Raw genomic sequence first — 18,915 nt, 5'->3', positions numbered from 1 at the left:
CGTGCCCTGCCATCCATGTCCCCTATCGACTTCTGAGGCCCTATCCAGAGTAAGGCAGCTTGTAGAAGCACAGCTGGAGGGCTGTGGTGTCTCTCACAGTGCCAATCACATGGTCCACTGGTTCACCTTAGCTTGATGAGGGGATTTGCACCAGGATAACTACAGCAGGATAAGTACCAGCAAATATTGCTAGAATAGTCCAGACTTTTACTTGTGAGTTCAGCTGTCACCTTTCATCATGAGTTTCTTGTGCAATTCCCTTTCTTTTTTTTTTCCCTTATCTTTTTACAAAGTCGTTTTCTCTTCATAAATAATCAGACAGCAATATAATATGATGCCCTGTCTCCGACTTGCCATGGGTGTGCAGTATTTGCACCAGCATCGCTTCCCAAGGGCAGGGTTCATAATTTGACCCTTCACTGCCACATGAGAAATCTGGGTGCTAGTAGCTGCAGGAAAAGGTAATGAATATTTGCAGTGTTTCTCACAGAGCCAAAATTGAGCTGTCAGCCAAGCAGAAAAGAGGCAGCACCCTGATTTGAAAAATTCCCAGTCTGAAGGTTATGGAAAGAGGGAAGTTTTTCTGCCTGTTACTATGGCAACATTTTTGAAAGGGAACTTATCACCAGACTGCTATTTCTTCCTGCACCCCATAGGAAAATCAGGATGAGACCTCCTCAATCTCAGTGGGTTGAGCTGAGCAGAAAAGTTCACCATACAGTGACAAAGCAGCAAGAGGCAGCACCAAGGGCGTACARCTAGGCAGATAATGATGAATTTCAAAAAGTAAAAGAAATAATTGTTTTGAATCAGACCAAGCCTGAAACTTTGAAATTTTGGGTGAATCAAAAGGCTACAAAGAATTGATGTTGAAGCAAACAAAAATCAAACCATTTTCTTCAATTTTGACAATTGAACAGCAGTACTGAATGTTAAAAAAAAGTAAAGGGGATTTTGAAGTAGAAGGGTATTTTAAATTGAAGTCATATGTTTTGTGTCTGCAATCAATGCTTTTGAGAATTAATTTTTAGGGTGTTTTTTTCCCCAAAGAACACTTTACAAAATGAGCAAAATCTTTAAAATATCTTGGGGTAGCCATATACACAGTTTTTAGGAAATAATAAAAAGTGATTTAGAAGAGTTATATGATAAATATTTTTACKTGGATATAGTAATACCAGTTCTTGCAGTCCCCAAATTGGCACAGGCCTTCAAATAGTGAAAGAGATGTCCTCCTCTCCTAATCTGGTCTGTTAAAATTGATTATCAGCATACCTGACTTGTCTTCTTCTGTATCCCTTTTTCAATTCCCAAAATGAAATGCATTGACCAAAATCACTTTCAGTATTACATAGGATGGTAAATCACTGATGCACCATCATAAATAAAGGGGAAATCRAGAAGAATTTCAGAAATATTGAGCAAAAAAATTCAAGAAAGAAGTTCAGAAATATCAACATTATTTCTTATGTTTAATTTTTAGCTAATAATCAATGAAAAGTATTTATTATTAGGAAAGCCACCTGGGAGATTTGGTAGTTTCATTCAGTTGAACAGTAAATGGTTTGGATCCCTGGGCTAAATCTTGGCCCCTCTGAAATCAGTGGCAGTACTTCAGTGGGATCAGCTCCACCCCCTGATTCTGTCTTCTTCCTGACACTGGGATCTTTCCAGTGATTTATCCAGGCTTTTAGTACATTTATTCCAGTCAGGCATGAATTACTTTTTATAATATACCATGTGGATTGGAGAAGATTCCCTTCAAGTGACAACAGGACTTGTCAATAAACTCAGAAGATTCTGCAGAAAATGTTTAGGACTAACAGCAGCCCCAGTGAAGTTAATGAGATTTGTCATTGCCTTCAATGTGACTAGGATTCCTGAATGTGTAGATTCCTGATGTGTAGATTCCTGAATATCTCTGAGCTTGACTACCCAATTGCTTTTGCTGTCTTTAATTGCTGAGTTGCATGGTAAACACATAGCTTCTCTCCTGAGAAAATGGTTGCAGTTTTAATTATGCCAAGGGAAACCGACTCTCTCCTATATTTGGCCTAATAACTGCAAGCTGCAAAATTTTCTCCTTTGGGAAAAGGAATCTGTAAAAGCACGTACAACAAGGGACAAAGGAAGTTCAGTGGCGTTGGGCTGTCTTTTCTAGCCTGTATTTGGAAGCATTATAAGTTTCTTACATATTTTTCAATGACACTCACATAGTGAAGCCCTGGTTGACTCCATACAGCTGCATTTCTCCAGAAGATTACAGGAAATAGCTTACATGTTAGTTAGTTTAGGTCAGTCAAGTTCTGATACTTTATATTTTTGTCAAAAGCTTCACTGGTCACACAGATTCTGTGAAAAAAAATGTTAGCCATAAATCAATCTGTGGGCTTACCTCTGTCRTAGCACTGTTGCAAAGGTGGATAGTGGCAATGCACTTTGAACTTGAAAAGCAGTGTGAAGGGCTGTGTGTTACATGCCAATCAATACCAGGACATCACACACTTCAAACCACTGGAAACTAATTTCACATCACTCTGAGGACTCCCTACATCCCCTGTGTCTTCAGCACCCCATATTGCCTGTGCAGGGTTTCAGCCCAGTCCTTTGGCATGGCACAGGCACTTCCAGCCCTCAGTCAAACCAAAGCACCCACTATCCCCCCTATACTGTGTGGGGACAGCTTCATTCCTCAGACGTTATTTCCCTACTTTTTGCCRCTTTGCTCCTTTTTCAGAAATGGCATCCCCTCTTCTGCATGCCAGGGACTCTATGTTGTAACCACGCTTTGACGTGCCCCCAGTCACAGCTTGCCCCYGTGATCACTCCTTTGTGCTCCTTTTCTTTGAAAGCATCCTGGTTTTTGTACCCTGAAAGTTGCTATTCCCTTCATCCCCCAGCTCCCTTATAGCAAAAACCCCCTTCTCTCCCTTGAACACTGTTTCTGTGTGCACCTCTGACTGTACYGCCATGTCTCTGATCATGCTTATTTATCTCAGGGATAAATCCATTGGGATGTTGGGTTGCCAATCTGCTAAACTCTATTTGAAAGACAGATGAAGCTGAAGAAAGAAAACTTGTGCTGACAGATTGTCGTGGGTAAAAAGGTCTCAACTYGGGGAATTTTACTTAATTTAATTTATTGTCAGTTAACATAAACTTTTAATTACTGATTCAGATACTGAGAAACAGAGAAGACAGACAATCAGACAAACACTCAGGGAAGCACCTTTCCTCCCCTTTCCCCAGGCTCAGCTTCAGACCGGCACCTCTCCTCCCTCCTTCCCAGTCTCCTTGCTGCCGCCGCAGGTCACATTCATGTCCTCCACTGCCCTGGGTGAGGCGAGAGGCGGCAGGTTGGGGCCAGGGCCCAGGGTTTCTGTCYGCTGCTCCTTGCTCCTTACTGATCCTCTGCTCCGACGTAGGCTTCTCCAGGGTCCACAGTCCCTCCGGGTGTCCCTGCCCCGGCGTGGGTCCCCTGCATCTGAACATTGCAGAGACCAGCACGGGGCCCCTCATGGTCTCCTCCACACCGGATACCCTGCAGCCCCAGCCACCAAGCCCTGCAGTTATGTTCAATACACAGATATCATCGGGTGCTGTCAGATATTCATGCCACCTGCAGACTTCTGCGTCCGTGCTTGAAACTGCGACTGAACTAAATAGACAGCAGCACTCTGTGTGCCCCTTATTCTTCCCTTTGGGTTTTCCAGCTTTTCTCCAAATCAGTGTGTTCTGGTCACTGATGCTGCTCTAGGAACAGAATTTGCATGTCCATTTTTATCTAACAAAGGAGCCAAAGAAGCTGTATCTTATCCTTGGACACTATTTGCCATGTGGTCCCACTGAATTAAACCATTGGCCAGGTTTTAGCATTAGGCATGTGTTTCATGCCTTCTGTCTAACTTCAGATATTTATGATGTAGCTTTCTGCATTTGAACCTGTCATCCCCAGCTTTCCCTGTTGTCAGCAGAGAAAAATATGCTCTTGAAGGGTGGTATTCATCTGACATTTTTTAGACATACTTCAGGATGAGATGAATCACACCAGTTTCTCACACTCCAAAATAAAACCACATCCAAACTGCCTATTGGTAATAGTCATTGGCCCGTGTTATTCCTGAAATCATGCCAGTGCATCGTTTGGAAGAGTGCTGTTTATGCAGTCTGAACCTTTGATGGCAACAGCTTAACTGTATGGACTGATCCCATCCTCTAGCCCAGCTCAGCCTGCTAGTATAAACTCAGTCATAGGTGCCTACCATAACGACCCCACAGCATCCTGAACAGGCAGAGGTATTTATTTTGTGGGCTTGTGTCAGGTGCCAAAGTGTTGGAGCAAGCCTGGGATTCAAATGTTTACTCGCTAGCCTTGGGCACTTTGCTGCTTGTGTTAGGTCCTCAGAACTGCCCCCTTTTCTCCTTTGACTATATAGGGAGATTGGGTGCATGAAATACCTTGTTGTGATTGCCCCAAGCGAGCCAATTACTTATTTTGGAGGGGTTGCTACCCCACACAGTTTAATGTTTCAAGTAACCAGCCTAGGTTTAGAGTGTAGTTGTTTAGTTTGATGCCTTTGCTGGGATGTTAGATAGGAGGAATTTGCAGACAGGCAGCRCTGCATGCAGTGCAACTGCATCCAGTCTGTGTAACAGAAGATACAAGACATCTACAGCTGAACGTTAAAATTAGGTAGTCACCCAATCCCTGGATTTTTGTGTAAATTTTATATAAAGTGTTATGCTAAATAAATAAGTTGGAAATCTCATGAAACCAGTGGAGCAGCTTAAGGCATTTCCAGAATTTCTTCCTTCCAGTTGGCAGCTTAGTCATTCTTCTCAATCTGTGAAAATGTTCACTTTCAAAGTTAGAATTTAATAGAGAAAAAATATAACAAATTAATGAAGAAAAAGTGTTCATCTACTGCTGGCTGCTGCAGTCCTTGGGCAAGCAGAGCTCCAGCTAAAGCATTCTATTTATGTATTTTTAATATTTAATATGCACTTATTTTGATTAATATCCTTGTTGTTATGATACTTAATGTTTATATTAGTTATAGGGGGGCTGTGAGGATATTTCTTCATGATGCATTGCAATGCTAATTAAACTGAGTGAAACAGCACAGTGCAACAGCCTGGTTTTCTATACCACATCTTTTTCAGAGCTCGGTTAGGTATCTCTTTCCAGCATTGCATTGTGTGACTATCCAAAAGAGTTCTTTCTTCTCCAGTGAAAACAGTACAGATATTTCAGATGTGTAAGTAATTAGTGTACTGCTTTGTTAGAAGCGTAGCTGCCCTGCATCACTTAGGCCCCTGACTGACTTGCTAGTGTTAGCTCATCTTCTCAGGCTCCATGTGAGAAAGACCCTCAGAGTCCCCTGGACGAAAAAAGAAATGTGCATTTAAAAACTTCTTTTATACTAATTTTTTGGTGTGAGCTTTGCCATGTACTGAAAAAAGGCTTATAAATATTGGAAGTGAATATCTACTAAATTTGTGGCCTGATTACAGAAATATTTACAAAGGGCTTATAAGGTTAAAGCAATTTAAATTAATTTCTCAGTGAAAACAAAGTGTTTTGCAAAAGAAAAAAAAAAAAAAAGAAAAAGAATGAAAACAAATCAGGCACCATTTAGTAGTTCCAGGAATTATTATTATTTAATGCTCCTGAAGCTTGCTTTCAATACAAAGCAATATTTGTGGAGACATGCACTTGCTTTGAATGTTAGAGACATTTCCAGTGTTTTTACATTGAATCCCTTTAGCAAAGGGCAGTGTTCCAGGAACTTAGAGATGCACAGCCTTGATTTTTCATTGCTTAAAGGTTTTCAACCCTTTTGTACATTAATATGAATGGATCTAATTCATCATTTCAAGCAATGTTCTTAGTCAYTGTACCTGTCTTTCTTCCCTTGATTACTGACTGATACAAGGAAGAAGCTTGAATGCTCAAAAAATTATGACCCATATCTGAAGACAGGCAAATGAACATCTGCTTAAAATAAGAGAGCAGCAGTTTTCATATCAGAAAGTAAGGAGAAATAATCAGGAAAAAAAGCAGAAAAGGGCATGACACAGCAGGGAAAGAGATGCAATAGATAGAAAGGGATGAAGAAATCCTTGCATCTGTCAAGGTTAAAGTTTGACTTATATGTCTGTACAATGGTCTCTGGAAAGAACAGCTTTAAGGAGTTTTCAGAAATTTGGAATTACTGGATTCTGTCTGTCAAAGTGAAATATGACTCTGCCAGCATATGTCTGTGTCTGCTTCCTACACAGTCTGCAATGTACTGACCCGATAACCATTGGAGTCAATGGAAAGAGTCCATTTTGCTCTGATGGAACCTAAAAAAGCTGTTAATGTGCTCACATGTAAGGTACTATTCTTCTGTTCCTGATTCCTCTGACTATTTAGGATTATGCTGATTTTTTCTTCTGTCTCCCTTCAGTTCTTTGGTTCTGATGGTGACACTTTCTTTAAGGGACTAGACATTATTACCCTCAATTACTTTGATATTTTTAAGGGTCATTATTCTAAGAAAACATAGAATCTGCACTTGTAAAAGAAAGTTTATATTTTGTTCTGTATTTTATTATCTTCAAGAAATAGACTAAAATTCCTGCCAATCTAGCATTGGATCTTAACTAATCTAGGATCTTAACTTTATTTTTTAAGGATTCAGAAATACCATTAATATCGGGGCTTTACAAGTTTTTATGAATCAACTGAACTGTGGATATTGACCACTGACACACTTTTAGCCCCTTGCAAAGCATGTTAGCTTAATTTAATTTTAAGGCAGCACATTTTTCTTTGTGTTTCTGACAGGCTAAGAGCTAGCACATGGTCAATTACACTGGTCTGGTGTTATACAGTAATTCATTCAGCTATAGCTTGACTGCTTCTTTGAGCCCTGAAACATGTGTCCCAAAGAAAGGTGAATGAAGTATCAAGCCTAGAGAACTTGATAATTTTATATAATAATTTAAACATTTGCAGTTTTTGAGGGTGTTGATAAGAAGAAATAATGGTGCTTAGGAGCATAAGACAGATTTTGTGTTCCAGGCAGAGCCCAAACCTAATTGGAGTGATAAATTTAGATGATGCACATGTAAGTAATTTGGGACTTTACTTAGTATCAATTACTCTCTATGGCAGATTTCAGAGGAGAAAATTAGTTCTAGAAAGTGCCCCCTTTTAAATTCAGGTTTTAATTATTTTGATTATGCTTATTAAATGTCTATAGCAGTTTCTAACGACTATATTTCAAACAATAAATTCAGAAATTCCACCAGGCACATGAAACACTATAAGGCTGTGAAAGCAATGTACAGAAAATTGTATCTTTCTGTAATTGTAGTGGGCTAGAATCACAGGGAGTCATGAGGGATGGAAAAGCTGTTGTTAAATTATCCATAGCAGTGTGATCAAATCACGCTGTCTCATACTCCTAGGGATCTAACAACACGAAAATGTTTGAAGCCTTCTGGGCTATGTTTGATGCTGTGTGAGGCCAAAAGAAATCACCAGAGACTAGCAGTTCTGCTCCAGGGAACTCATTTAAATGAACTTCTTGTTCCTGGCTAACTCTTTTCTTCCTTCTGGATCTCTGCCATGCCCTTAGTTTTTTGGAAATACTTTGGCAGTTCGTAGCCCTAGTGCCTGAGTTACCTTCATTCATAGATGTGCAAGATTGTGATGAAAAGATTCAGGAGGTGATTTTAATTGTGGTGTCAGATGGAGGAGCCTCCTTTGACCTCCCTTTGGCTCACAGAACTGTGAAAACTAAAATCAGCAAATCCACAAGCACTGTGGGAAATGTTGCCTGTATTCCAGTTTGCTTTCCTGTAAAAGGAGAACAGTGCCTTCCACGTCTCACAGGATTGTTGTAAGAAATAATGCAGTAATTTCTGTCAGATGCTTTGGAAACCCTTTATGGGAAGCACAGTCTTAAGTTCAACACATGGACCATTATTATTCCCCTGATAATGTTTGGTAATATACCGGTTTAAGTACCATTAATTACAGTGCTACTTATGTGCCTGAATCACAATGCACTCTTATACTTTACTACTTTGTCTATATGTAGCTGTGCTTTTAATTGAATAATCAAAATAATGTTATTTCAGAGAAACAYTTATCTTTCCTTTTTGGAACTACGTTTACGTAGGGTATTATAAGCTAAATAGTACAACAGCCTGAGTAATGAACAGTGATAAGTTTTCTTTTTCATGTGAAGATAGCCAAAAACTAAGTAAAAGAAGTTGSTATAAAAACAAAATAGATGCAGAAAAGGATATATACCCGCAGAGATCAGTTTCACACTATGATAAAGTTTGGAAGTGAAATTTGGACCCTTAAATTYATCTTTGACTTTAGTGTGGCAGATCTGCACCTAGGATGCACCTATCGTTTATAAGGTCAATGCTACATTTTTAAAAAAAATATCATGTGGATTTCTATTGAAATTAAGATGTAATAAAATTATCTAAGCATCTTACACTATAGGGAATTTAGGTTATAAAACTGCTGATGCTAAAGATTTGCCACAACTTGCATTCTGTATTGAAATTCTTAWAAAAGCTTGCTAATTTAATAAAATGAAAGAGACATAGGTATTGGTTTGTTTCATGACCATATACGGGTGTTGTGTTTTAACCAGCAGTGGGAATATGATTTAGGAGAGTTTTCACATACGCYCAGGAACTCTTCAAATTGCTCTCGACTACTGTGTTATCTCTAGAAGCCAGTCTCCAGTGTCAGGTTATATTCTTATATATGATGAGTACATACTCTTTAGTTTTGTTTTTGGCTGAAGCAACCTGTACTAACCTGTACTAACTTTCAGATTGCTTAGGATCTCAAGAGCAAGTCTGCAGAAAGACTTTGCTAAGTGGGTTGTAAGCACAAATTTGTATGCATCTGTATGATCCTCTAAGGAATTGTCTTGTATCCTATATCTATGTCTGTTTTTGAAATGTTTGCTTAAGTAAGCTGAAATTTAAGAGGAAAAATGAATGTCCAAATCAAATTGAAGCATTTCTGTTTTTTTTTCTTTTTTCTTTTTTTTGTAGCATTTGACAGCTGCAAGAAATTGAATAAGAAAAAAAATCAGAGGCTCAAGTACCAAAATCTTCACTTATAAGCTACCTTTATTTTGTAGTCACTTCTTTTTAATAACCACAACTTGGCGCGCCCAATCCATAGGAACAAATAACAGAGTATATAAAAACCTATAGGTTGTTCCTGGAGATACTTGTTTTATCAGGAATAACATAGAGTGATTAGATAAATATCTTTTAATTTGGACAGAAGCATGAATGGAAGAAAATGCCTAATAGAGAAGACTGTACAAGTATGGCAATGGCCATAATCCATCTGGACTAATGTTAACAGAAGTTCAAGTAGTATGAAATGCTTATTCATAAACTGCTTAGTGATATAAAAAATAGGCTTGATTTCAGCATGTTCATATTCTTTTTATCTGTGCTGCTTATTATTTATGTTTATGAACAGTAAACTTGGGATCCTGTACCTGATATTCATTTAATTAAAAAAAGTTCAGTTTGTGAAAAGAAAATGACTCTTTCCATGGAGAAAGGATGCATGAAGGTTAAGATACCCAACTGAGAAACCACAGAAATAGAACTAGACACATGTAACTTAAATGACTAACCACAAAGCTTGGCATACCAATTCCAAATACCAAATAATAAACTGAACACTTGAATGTATTCATTAAATGTATTAGAGTAAATTTGCATAATGGATAACTTYATAAAATTGTAGAGTTGCTAGCAGACAATTTTGCAAACAAGAAGTCTCTTGCATTCACCTCATAAATTGCTCAAAGTGACCAATTTTAACCAGTTTTAATATGGCGAATCAAATCCCATAAATGACAAGTAAGACTTTTCATTGAATTTACAAGAAAAAAATAGTTCAGTTTTGCAATATCCTTGGATTTTGCAAGTTAGTCTTTTAATTAGATATAACATAGGTTTTATGTGTTCTCCTGACAGACCAGCAGTACTCATGGTCACCTTCTCAGCACTTCAATGAAGAAAGATACTCTCCTGCTCCGAGGAATATGAAAGGATTATCTGGTAGTCGCAACCAACCACAGTTATGTTCAGCTCATACTTGTGGCTTAGCATCCCCTGAAGATTGTGAACACACCCATGACCATATCCACCATGGGCAGGAGCCAAGGCCATCCTATCTTCTCAGCCCTACGGAGAGTTGTCCGATGGACCACCATCGTTGCTCACCACGCAGCTCCATCCATTCTGAATGCATGATGATGCCCATGGTAATGGGCGATCACATGTCAAGTAGCACTTTCCCCAGAATGCACTACAGCTCACATTACGACACAAGAGACGACTGCGCCATGTCTCACGGTAACCCCAAGATTAACCGCATTCCTGCAAATCTTTTGGACCAATTTGAGAAACAACTTCCTCTTCACCGGGATGGGTTTCATACTTTACAGTATCAGAGAACCTCAACAGCTGCAGAACAACGCAGTGAGAGCCCAGGAAGAATACGCCATCTTGTTCATTCAGTCCAGAAACTTTTTACCAAGTCTCATTCTCTGGAAGGATCATCCAAGGGAAACGTTAATGGGACAAAGGGAGACAGTCGAGGGGATGATCATCATCATGGACACCATTCCAAGCATAGCAAAAGGAGTAAAAGTAAGGAACGAAAACCAGAGAGCAAGCATAAATCTGGAATGAGCAGCTGGTGGAGCTCTGATGATAATTTGGACAGTGATAGCACTTACCGAACCCCTAGTGTGGTAAATAGGCACCATGCGGATCATATATCCCATTGCTACCCTGAAGCACTCCAGRGCCATTTTGGGGATCTCTCATTGAAGACTTCCAAAAGTAACAATGATGTGAAATGTTCAGCTTGTGAAGGGCTAGCAATGACCCCTGATGGTAAATATATGAAAAGGAGTTCTTGGTCCACACTTACAGTAAGTCAGGCTAAAGAAGCTTATCGCAAATCGTCACTTAACTTAGATAAGCCTCTGGTTCATCAGGAAATCAAACCTTCCTTGAGGCCGTGCCATTACCTTCAGGTAAGAGGAAGATTTTCTTAATATTTTTAAAGGAAAAAGCTTTATAATTTATGCCATAAAGTCATTGTAAAAAATGCAAGGGTCATCTACATATCTCTCTTAAAGAAAAAGAGGACTGGTTCACGCAATGCAGCTATTCCATGAAAGTGGAAAATCTTCAGCTTCAGTCTTTGTTTACAGGGCACAGATTAAAAACTAAATGAAACTGGTGTAATATAAATTAGGTTAAGGTCAGTGAATGTGTTTTCACCTTTTGTGTTCACACTAAAAATCTTGATAAAATCCATACCTCTGATTACAAAAGGGGCAGTTCTCCCAGCAGTTTGGGGCTAGAAAAAATGTATCAAATACAATCATAAATGAAAGATTTTAAAAACAGACTGTTTGGAATCCTATTTTTGTGTTCTTTTATTCCTTGTCTCTCGGTTGTTTTAAGTAACAGGAGAATAGATTTACTGGTATACTCAGTTGCTTTGCCTTGATGACAATTACTCATAAACTTCGTTTTAGTGACTGGGTCACCTAAAATCATATTGAACTGAGCCTGTTTTGAGGGTTCTCATTAAGCTCACTGAGCTATTCTTGCTAAAAGTTACATCGGTACCTCAGGGAGATAAATATTTCAGGTCGGATACTCAGWCTATTTGGGGTATTGTTCTGTGGTCTTGTTTTCTTTAGCATCAACTAGTTCTAAAGATGCTCCCATCTTCACCTACATTTAAACTCTCATAGCTGCTGCCACTTGCCACCCCAAAGTCATGCTGGTATAGCCATTTATGATGCTGGACTGTGCTCTGGATCTTGAAGTGATATGGGTATAAAAAATAGCTTTCAAAATATTTTTTAGACATTTACATCACTTATGTGATCTACTTCCAGCACAGCCCCATGATAAGTTGTATCAGCACATCAGGGTGCACAGAGAGCTGCAGTGTAAGCAGAGCAGAAAGGAAGGAGTAGCTGGGAGGGTAATTCCTCCACTTGGCATTGCCACTGGGAAGAACATATTATATAAGCGTTCCCTTAGGAATTTCCACAAAGTACAGCCTGCAAAGCCCACATTGTTCTCAGTACCTTCTCTTCCATTTTCTTTTGTAATGAACTCCACCTGCTGTAGAACTCCCTTATTCTCACATTAACATGTGCAAATCTCCACTTCATATTTACGTATTTAGAGATCTCCAGTTCCTGTGGTATCTGCAGAAGCCAGCAGACACAGAATAACAACCGTTCTACTTCTGTGCAGAGCCCTGTTCCTCTCCGAGCGATAGGAGACCAATAGTAATGAGTCACAGATGAAAAGCTGAGTCTTTTCAAATACATGTACAGCCATCCAGGATCAATCTTCCCTACTGTAATATGGGAAAATTCCTCATTTCAGAGAAGGGAAAATAAAGAAGTTGCAACCCTCCTAGCATTACCATACAAACTGATTTMAATTTTAGGCTGACAGCCATAGTGTTTTATCATATTCAATACCATTCTCATATATGTAAAACAGCCTGTGCTTTCCTGGAAGTATTTGATCTAACTCAGTGAGCCAGAGCTGGAAGCGCTTCCAGTGCAGAGTTCCCCCCAAGCTCGTGTTCTAACATCAGGGGTACTGCTCTTGCAGTAAAGAGAAGTTAGTTATTTCTAACTTCTTCCTTACCATGACACTTGTATACAGAGAGTTCCAGGTCCTGTATGTCTCTGTTCGGTTTTGTGCTTTCCTCCCTGTCACATTTCCTTGTTTCTTCTTCTCCCATTTTTAGGTCTCCTTTTTCTTTGCAGAAGCCACCAGTTTTTACTTTTCGTGGTCCTCCTCCTTACTCCCCAGTTATATCAGTGTGCCCAAGTGAATGTGAAACACTGAGTTCACAAACTGACTTGGTTATCAGTAAGCTTCCATGAGGCAGCAATGTGCCCTTGTGGCCAAGGAGGCCAATGGTATCCTGGGGTGCATTAAGGCAGAGTGTTGCCAGCAGGTCGAGGGAGGTGATCCTCCCCCTCTACTCAGCCCTGGKGAGGCCACATCTGGAGTACTGYGTCCAGTTCTGGGCTCCCCAGTACAAGAGACACRTGGCACTACTGGAGAGAGTCTAGCAGAGGGCTGTGAAGATGATTATCTACGAAGATGATTGTCAAATATCTTAAGGGAGGGTGTAGAGAGGATGGGGCCAGACTCTTCAGTGGTGCCCAGCGACAGGACACAAGGCAGCGGGCACAAACTGAAACACAGACAATTCCATCTKAACATGAGGAAAAACTTCTTCACTGTGAGGGTGACAGAGCACTGGAACAGGTTGCCCAGAGAGGTTGTGGAGTCTCCTCCTCCAGAGATATTCAAAACACGTCTGGACATGATCCTGTGCAACGTGYTCTAGGTGACCCTGCTTGAGCAGGGGGGTTGGACTAGATGATCTCCAGAGGTCCCTTCCAACCTCAACCATTTTGTGATTCTGTGATTCTGTGAAGCTTTATGCTAAGAGCCCAGTAGGAGTCCAAGGCCTAGGGAACAGGAAAGCACATTTCTTTCAGAAATCTTTCTTTTAGGCTTTTGGTGAATTTGGGATGACTGAAAGGAAGTTTCATCCAGTGATTAGGGTTCCAGCTTAAAATCTAGGAGATGCAAATTTTAAGCTTTTATACYAGAGACTTCCCCTGCGATCTTCCTTTTAAGCCTCTTTAAAAATGGGATAGTAGCAGTTCCCTAATTCACAGAGATGCTACAGGGTGAATATGTTAAGACTTAAGTACTCAGTTACTACAATAAAGAATGAATAGTAGTGTCTGAAGCAATAATACCAGCAATTCTATGTTAGGAATATTCTTATTACAAATATTTTAAATGAAATGTAGGTTCTGTGGAATCTGAATATGCTATTCAGAGCATGGATATCCTTCAGATTGAGAGGCTGGCTTATTCACTAGCCCAAGATCAGCAAACAAATGAGGGACCCTGTTCTGCCAATGTCATAACTAAAYACATAGTTTTGAAACATCTACTTTGAAGGATGCTGTGCTGTGACCCTGTAATCATTGAAAACAGAGATGTGAGACCTGTTATTATCTCTGCCATGAACTTTCTCTCTGACCCAGCAAATGTAATTTGTTAATCACTGCACACTTCAATTATTCTATYAGCAAAACTGAAGAAGGATATTTAACTTTTTTTACAGCAGTAAAAGAAGCATCAGTAAATAATGATTGGATGAAAATAATCACTATGTCCAGAAAGTGAAAAAGTTAGAGAAAGGATCCCTAGCCAGGAGAGTTTACCTGCTCCAGAATATCTGGAAATGGAAGTATTCAAGGGATTATGAAGTTGACTATGCAGCAGCATATTTCCCTGAGGTGCACAAATGAACAGATTAGCATAAAACCCCAGGCCCTTTGTACAATCTCTGTGTTTATAGCATTACAATACGTGATATTAAAAGGCATTTCTCCTGAGTGATAGTATTTCCATGTCAGCTATACATTTTTAAATCCTTTTTAAAGTGTAAAATTATAGTTTTTCAAAGATTTTATATATGTACACATACACATATCCCAGCACAATAAAAATCAGCATGTTCAATGCTTTATATATTAGTATCATAAATTAATATTGTATAAATATACTTTTTTTATTCTGCTACCTATATATATAAGGACTCACTGGACCTGAATCTCCGTTCCATCCACTGGTCTCCCTCTTGTTATTTTTTCTTTCGACATCTGTAAAAGATATTGCTATTCCTGTATTCCACTGGAGAGCTGTGGTGTACAGAGTCCCAAACCAGAGGTGCATTGCAATGCCTTAGGCCTGTGCTTGAAACCATGTTTTCTGAATCTTGCTTCTGGACTTCCATTTTGTCTTCCATAGTAACTCCTGAGGTGCTTTTTTCCTTAGAATWGAAACTTTGAAGAGTACACAAAGAAAATAGCTATTTAAAAAATGAGCTTCTCCAGAATTCATAGATGACTGAAAAAAGGAGATGAGAAAAGAGGGTTCGAAGGCATGTGCACATTACATGCTTAAGTCATGCCCTAGAGTTGAAACCATGTAGTTTTTAACCTGTGAAAGTTCCAAGCTTAGTCTCTGGCTCCTCTCTTAGGGTTTCATACTTCCCTGCTCCCCTGGGGTCAGTGTAGCAAGGGAGGTCCTTGCACAGAAGTGCATAGTTGCAAGTTACAGGTAATTCGGTCAGATGGCTAGCTGCCATATTGCTCTCCACACCACCCTGGTTATTTGCTTTGTTCCAGCATGGATGGTCATCTAGTCCTAAAGTGGACAGTTTCAGAGAACTGAATTCGTAGAAAATAAAGCTGTATAAGATAGTGATTATTTTTCTGATCTAAAGCTACCAGCTCTCACTACTAGATTACATTTGCATCACTCCTGCTACAATGGTGGTGATGGGAACATACAGATGGAAGGGAGAGGGGAAGAGTGGGACAGCCCCTTTGGGCTCCAGCTAGTCAGGAAATCAGCTTAGCTGTAATGTGAGCCCATACCAGTCTGCTGTCACAACAATTGGCTTTGCAACTGTACACTAATAGCATTTATCGCATACTTGTGAATGATTAACAACAGTTTTTATCTGTGGGCCTGTAATTTCTATTTTGAAGGCAGACAAATTGAGCTACAAATGCACCTGTGGACACCAAACACTTCTGTCATCTAACTCAGCAGGCAGATGTAGATCACACATACAGAATAAGCATACATTTATATAGCTTTAGCTACAGTGCCATGCTTTCCATGTCATTTTACTTTTCCATGTAAGATATGTTAAGAAAAAGACAAATGAGTTGTGAGATCTCTTTTATCTTCATCAGTTGTTTTGGCTAACCAGGTTTAATGCATATACAGTGCAATGACTATTTGACTAAATTTACTTTTGCATGAGTGCTTGTGAGGAGCAAAGTTTTTCAAGAGGAAAAATGCATATGAACYAGGTAGCTGTACTAAACTTATGACTATGAAAGCGTCACTTACAGTTTCCAGGACTGAAATATCTGTGAATGCTATTAAAGAAAAGTGATTCAGACAATAAACCGAAAGACAGGCAAAAACAGAGCACTCACCATCAYTAAAGTTCTGGAGCACAGTGCTATGTGTCACTGATTAATATTCCTCCCTCAACCATTCAGCAGCCTGTGAAGCAGCAAGCAATCTAGGTAAACATACCACAAGGTACAGTGAATGAGTCAGCACTAAAAAAGAAAATAGCATGTTGTTCTAAAAATGGCTTCAGCCCCCTCCTGTCTTCCTAGTGCATTTAAGTACCAGCGTCATCCATTACAGCACTGGCAGTGCTAAGCATGTAGGTAATAATGTCAGCTGTGTACTCTACTGAATGAGAGAAAAGCACAAGAGTTGGTTTCTTAAAAAAGAAAAATAAAAAAGCAGTAGTATCAACAAGGGTCTATGCTGGTTTAAGTTATGCCAACATGGAGAAGAGCTTTGAGGACAAGSTTATGGAGTAATAGGCATAAATCCTCACTTGCCTATTTCTAGGACCTCTCCTGGGGCCATGACAGAATCTAGACTGTTGCCCTAAGGAGGTGTACTACTGCTTTGCAAGGGTGGTTTTCAACCTAGTGCACCTTCCTCAGCAATTCATCTTTGTGAAACTGGACAAAATAAACATGTGTGAACTACAGAAACTATGCCCAGTACTCTATCAACTGACATATACTGTCAAGTTAGGCATTACTGTAGAGTTSTGGTACTGGCATCTGTGTCCAGGTGACTTGGTCACTGTCACCCGCACTGCCTTCACAATGATTTATGTCACCAGCACAGAATCACTGCTCACAGTCATCACTCCAGAATTAACTGAGTTGTTTCTAGGGCAAGAAAAGCTGGTGTGGGTGAAATGATAATCTGCATCTGAAATCAGCATAGACATGTGCTATACCGTTTTCATTTCTACAGCCCGGTTCCATAAAGATGTCTCAGCTGGTCTTTTGCCCTCCCAAAGTCAGGAGTGGAGCATGTGCAAGAGAGGCCTAAATGCCCAGTCACAGGAGCTGCCAGGAATGCAGACACTGGGGCTAGAGTGACCACACGCTCCCCTCTGCAATTGGCTTGCTGCCTAGGGCAGACCTGGCTCCTCTCCTGAGCTGCCAGTACCATTTGGCCTGCAAAAACGTGACTGTAGAAAATTGTGAAGCATTCAGATATGTTGCTTTGATTTTTTCCATTTGTTTTTGGTGGTCTCACAGTCCTGTGTCTAAGGGCTTCTTTCTAAAGTGGAGTTGCATCTGTGTTTAAATGGCTGAATGTCTGTATAGACAAGGTCCCTGGTATTTCTGGTAGGAGAAGGGATCTTTTCAAAAGTATGCAGACAGTTAAATATGACCTAATAGCTAGATAGGACAAAAGAGGCAAAGATATATGTTTATATATCCTTTAAAATTAATTTAAATATGTTTTAAAGATGTGCACTATTTTTTCAGTATCAGCCTTATAAAAAACAGGAAGAAAGTGATCTCATTTTCTGTTTGGATTAAATAAGACACTGTTTACTTCAGGCCTTCTTTTAGGTGAGGACTAGGGATGTCATCTTTTATGTCTTCTTCCTCTCTAGCCTTATTATAGCTCTGTGACAGTGGAGTCCTTGCTACATCTACAGACTCTGGTTCTGGCAATGCTGTGTATTTTAAGGATGTGGGGAGYGCCTCTCATTTCCTTCCCATAAAAGCATTTGTTCTTTCACTCCATAATTCTGTGCCCATGAATGGTCTGGGGGSCCTTGCCCCACTCATGTGAGTAATGCTAAAATGACAGCTCTGAATTTCGTTAATATCTAAAGTGGTAAAGACAAAGATATTTCCTGAGGGACCTATAGGTGATTTTGGCTGAGAGATCATACAATGAAGAGATTCTGGGCCCATGGGCTGATGATATTCCATCTTTCCTTTTCAGAATGTGGATAGAAATAGTAAATGTGGATATAATAGTAAGGCAGGAAAGGATAACCTGCCTGATGGATTCACAAGGTGAGAGCTCAGTGTCAATGAAAGAAAAGACATTCATCCAGTGATTAAAATCCACAGTCTTTAAAGTGAAAAGCTCAGTCAGAAGATGTTAATTGGACTGAAGCTGTTYGAAGATAACACTGCGCTGCGGCGTGGTCCCACAGGACCCAGGCTCTTGGCTTCCAAAGACCCACCAAAACCAACCTGCCAGAGCCAGGATTCCTCTACTATTTGGTCAAATCTGCTCACAACTCATGAGACACAGTTCCTATCCTATTTTCTTAGCTGCTAGGCACTTTTGTAGGTGTATTTGCCCACCTGTAACATCACTGGGGGCAATGCAGGGAATCTGAGTGCCTGGGTCTGGCAGAGTGTGGCAGCCCACCTCCCTCAGCAAGTGACCCAGCATGAGCCCAGTGAGCCAGGCCCACACAGAGCGAGCCCAGTGCACGAATCTGGCAGCGCCCATGCTGCACCTGGGCAACTGCCTTGGGGAACGCTCAGATTTGAGGCAGTGAAGCCCCAGAGACGCTCGGGCCAATTACCTGGTGTGCGCGAAGGCACATGTCTCATGTGCTCAGTGAGTATTGTTCACTTTCCATAAGTTAATACRTATTTCAGCACATAAAAAATTACTTCTTTTCTCTATGATCAAGGCCAGGTTCCTTAAATTATTAAGAAGGTTGTGTGCTCAGGGGTGTTTTCTATCAGGTGAGACAGGCTCAGAGCTTGGAAATAAAAGCAGATGAGCCTTCTGCTACACTTAGCAGCAGTCTAGAATTTTCTCTACTGGCTGAGTCAAACTTTTCCCTTAATACACTTTTTTCTTTCCTTTTCCTGCGAGCTTGTTTCATCTTCTGGGGTT

The 18,915-nt window shown here is 40.1% G+C and overlaps 1 protein-coding gene across 1 annotated transcript in view; it reads left to right on the top strand.

The window, feature by feature from the left end:
* The window catches only part of DLGAP2 (DLG associated protein 2), a 386,085-nt gene that overhangs the window by 286,422 nt on the left and 80,748 nt on the right, over positions 1-18,915 (top strand). The window contains exon 7 of the mRNA XM_026072046.1: positions 10,027-11,096. Within this exon, the coding sequence (XP_025927831.1) occupies positions 10,027-11,096 (1,070 nt within the window). The remainder of the gene's footprint in view (positions 1-10,026; positions 11,097-18,915) is intronic.

This window comes from Apteryx rowi, unplaced genomic scaffold (assembly GCF_003343035.1).
Source record: "Apteryx rowi isolate R43461 unplaced genomic scaffold, aptRow1 scaffold_335, whole genome shotgun sequence".
NCBI lineage: Eukaryota > Metazoa > Chordata > Aves > Apterygiformes > Apterygidae > Apteryx > Apteryx rowi.
Note: the sequence above shows the minus strand (reverse complement) of the source record. Positions and strands in the feature narration are given on the sequence as shown.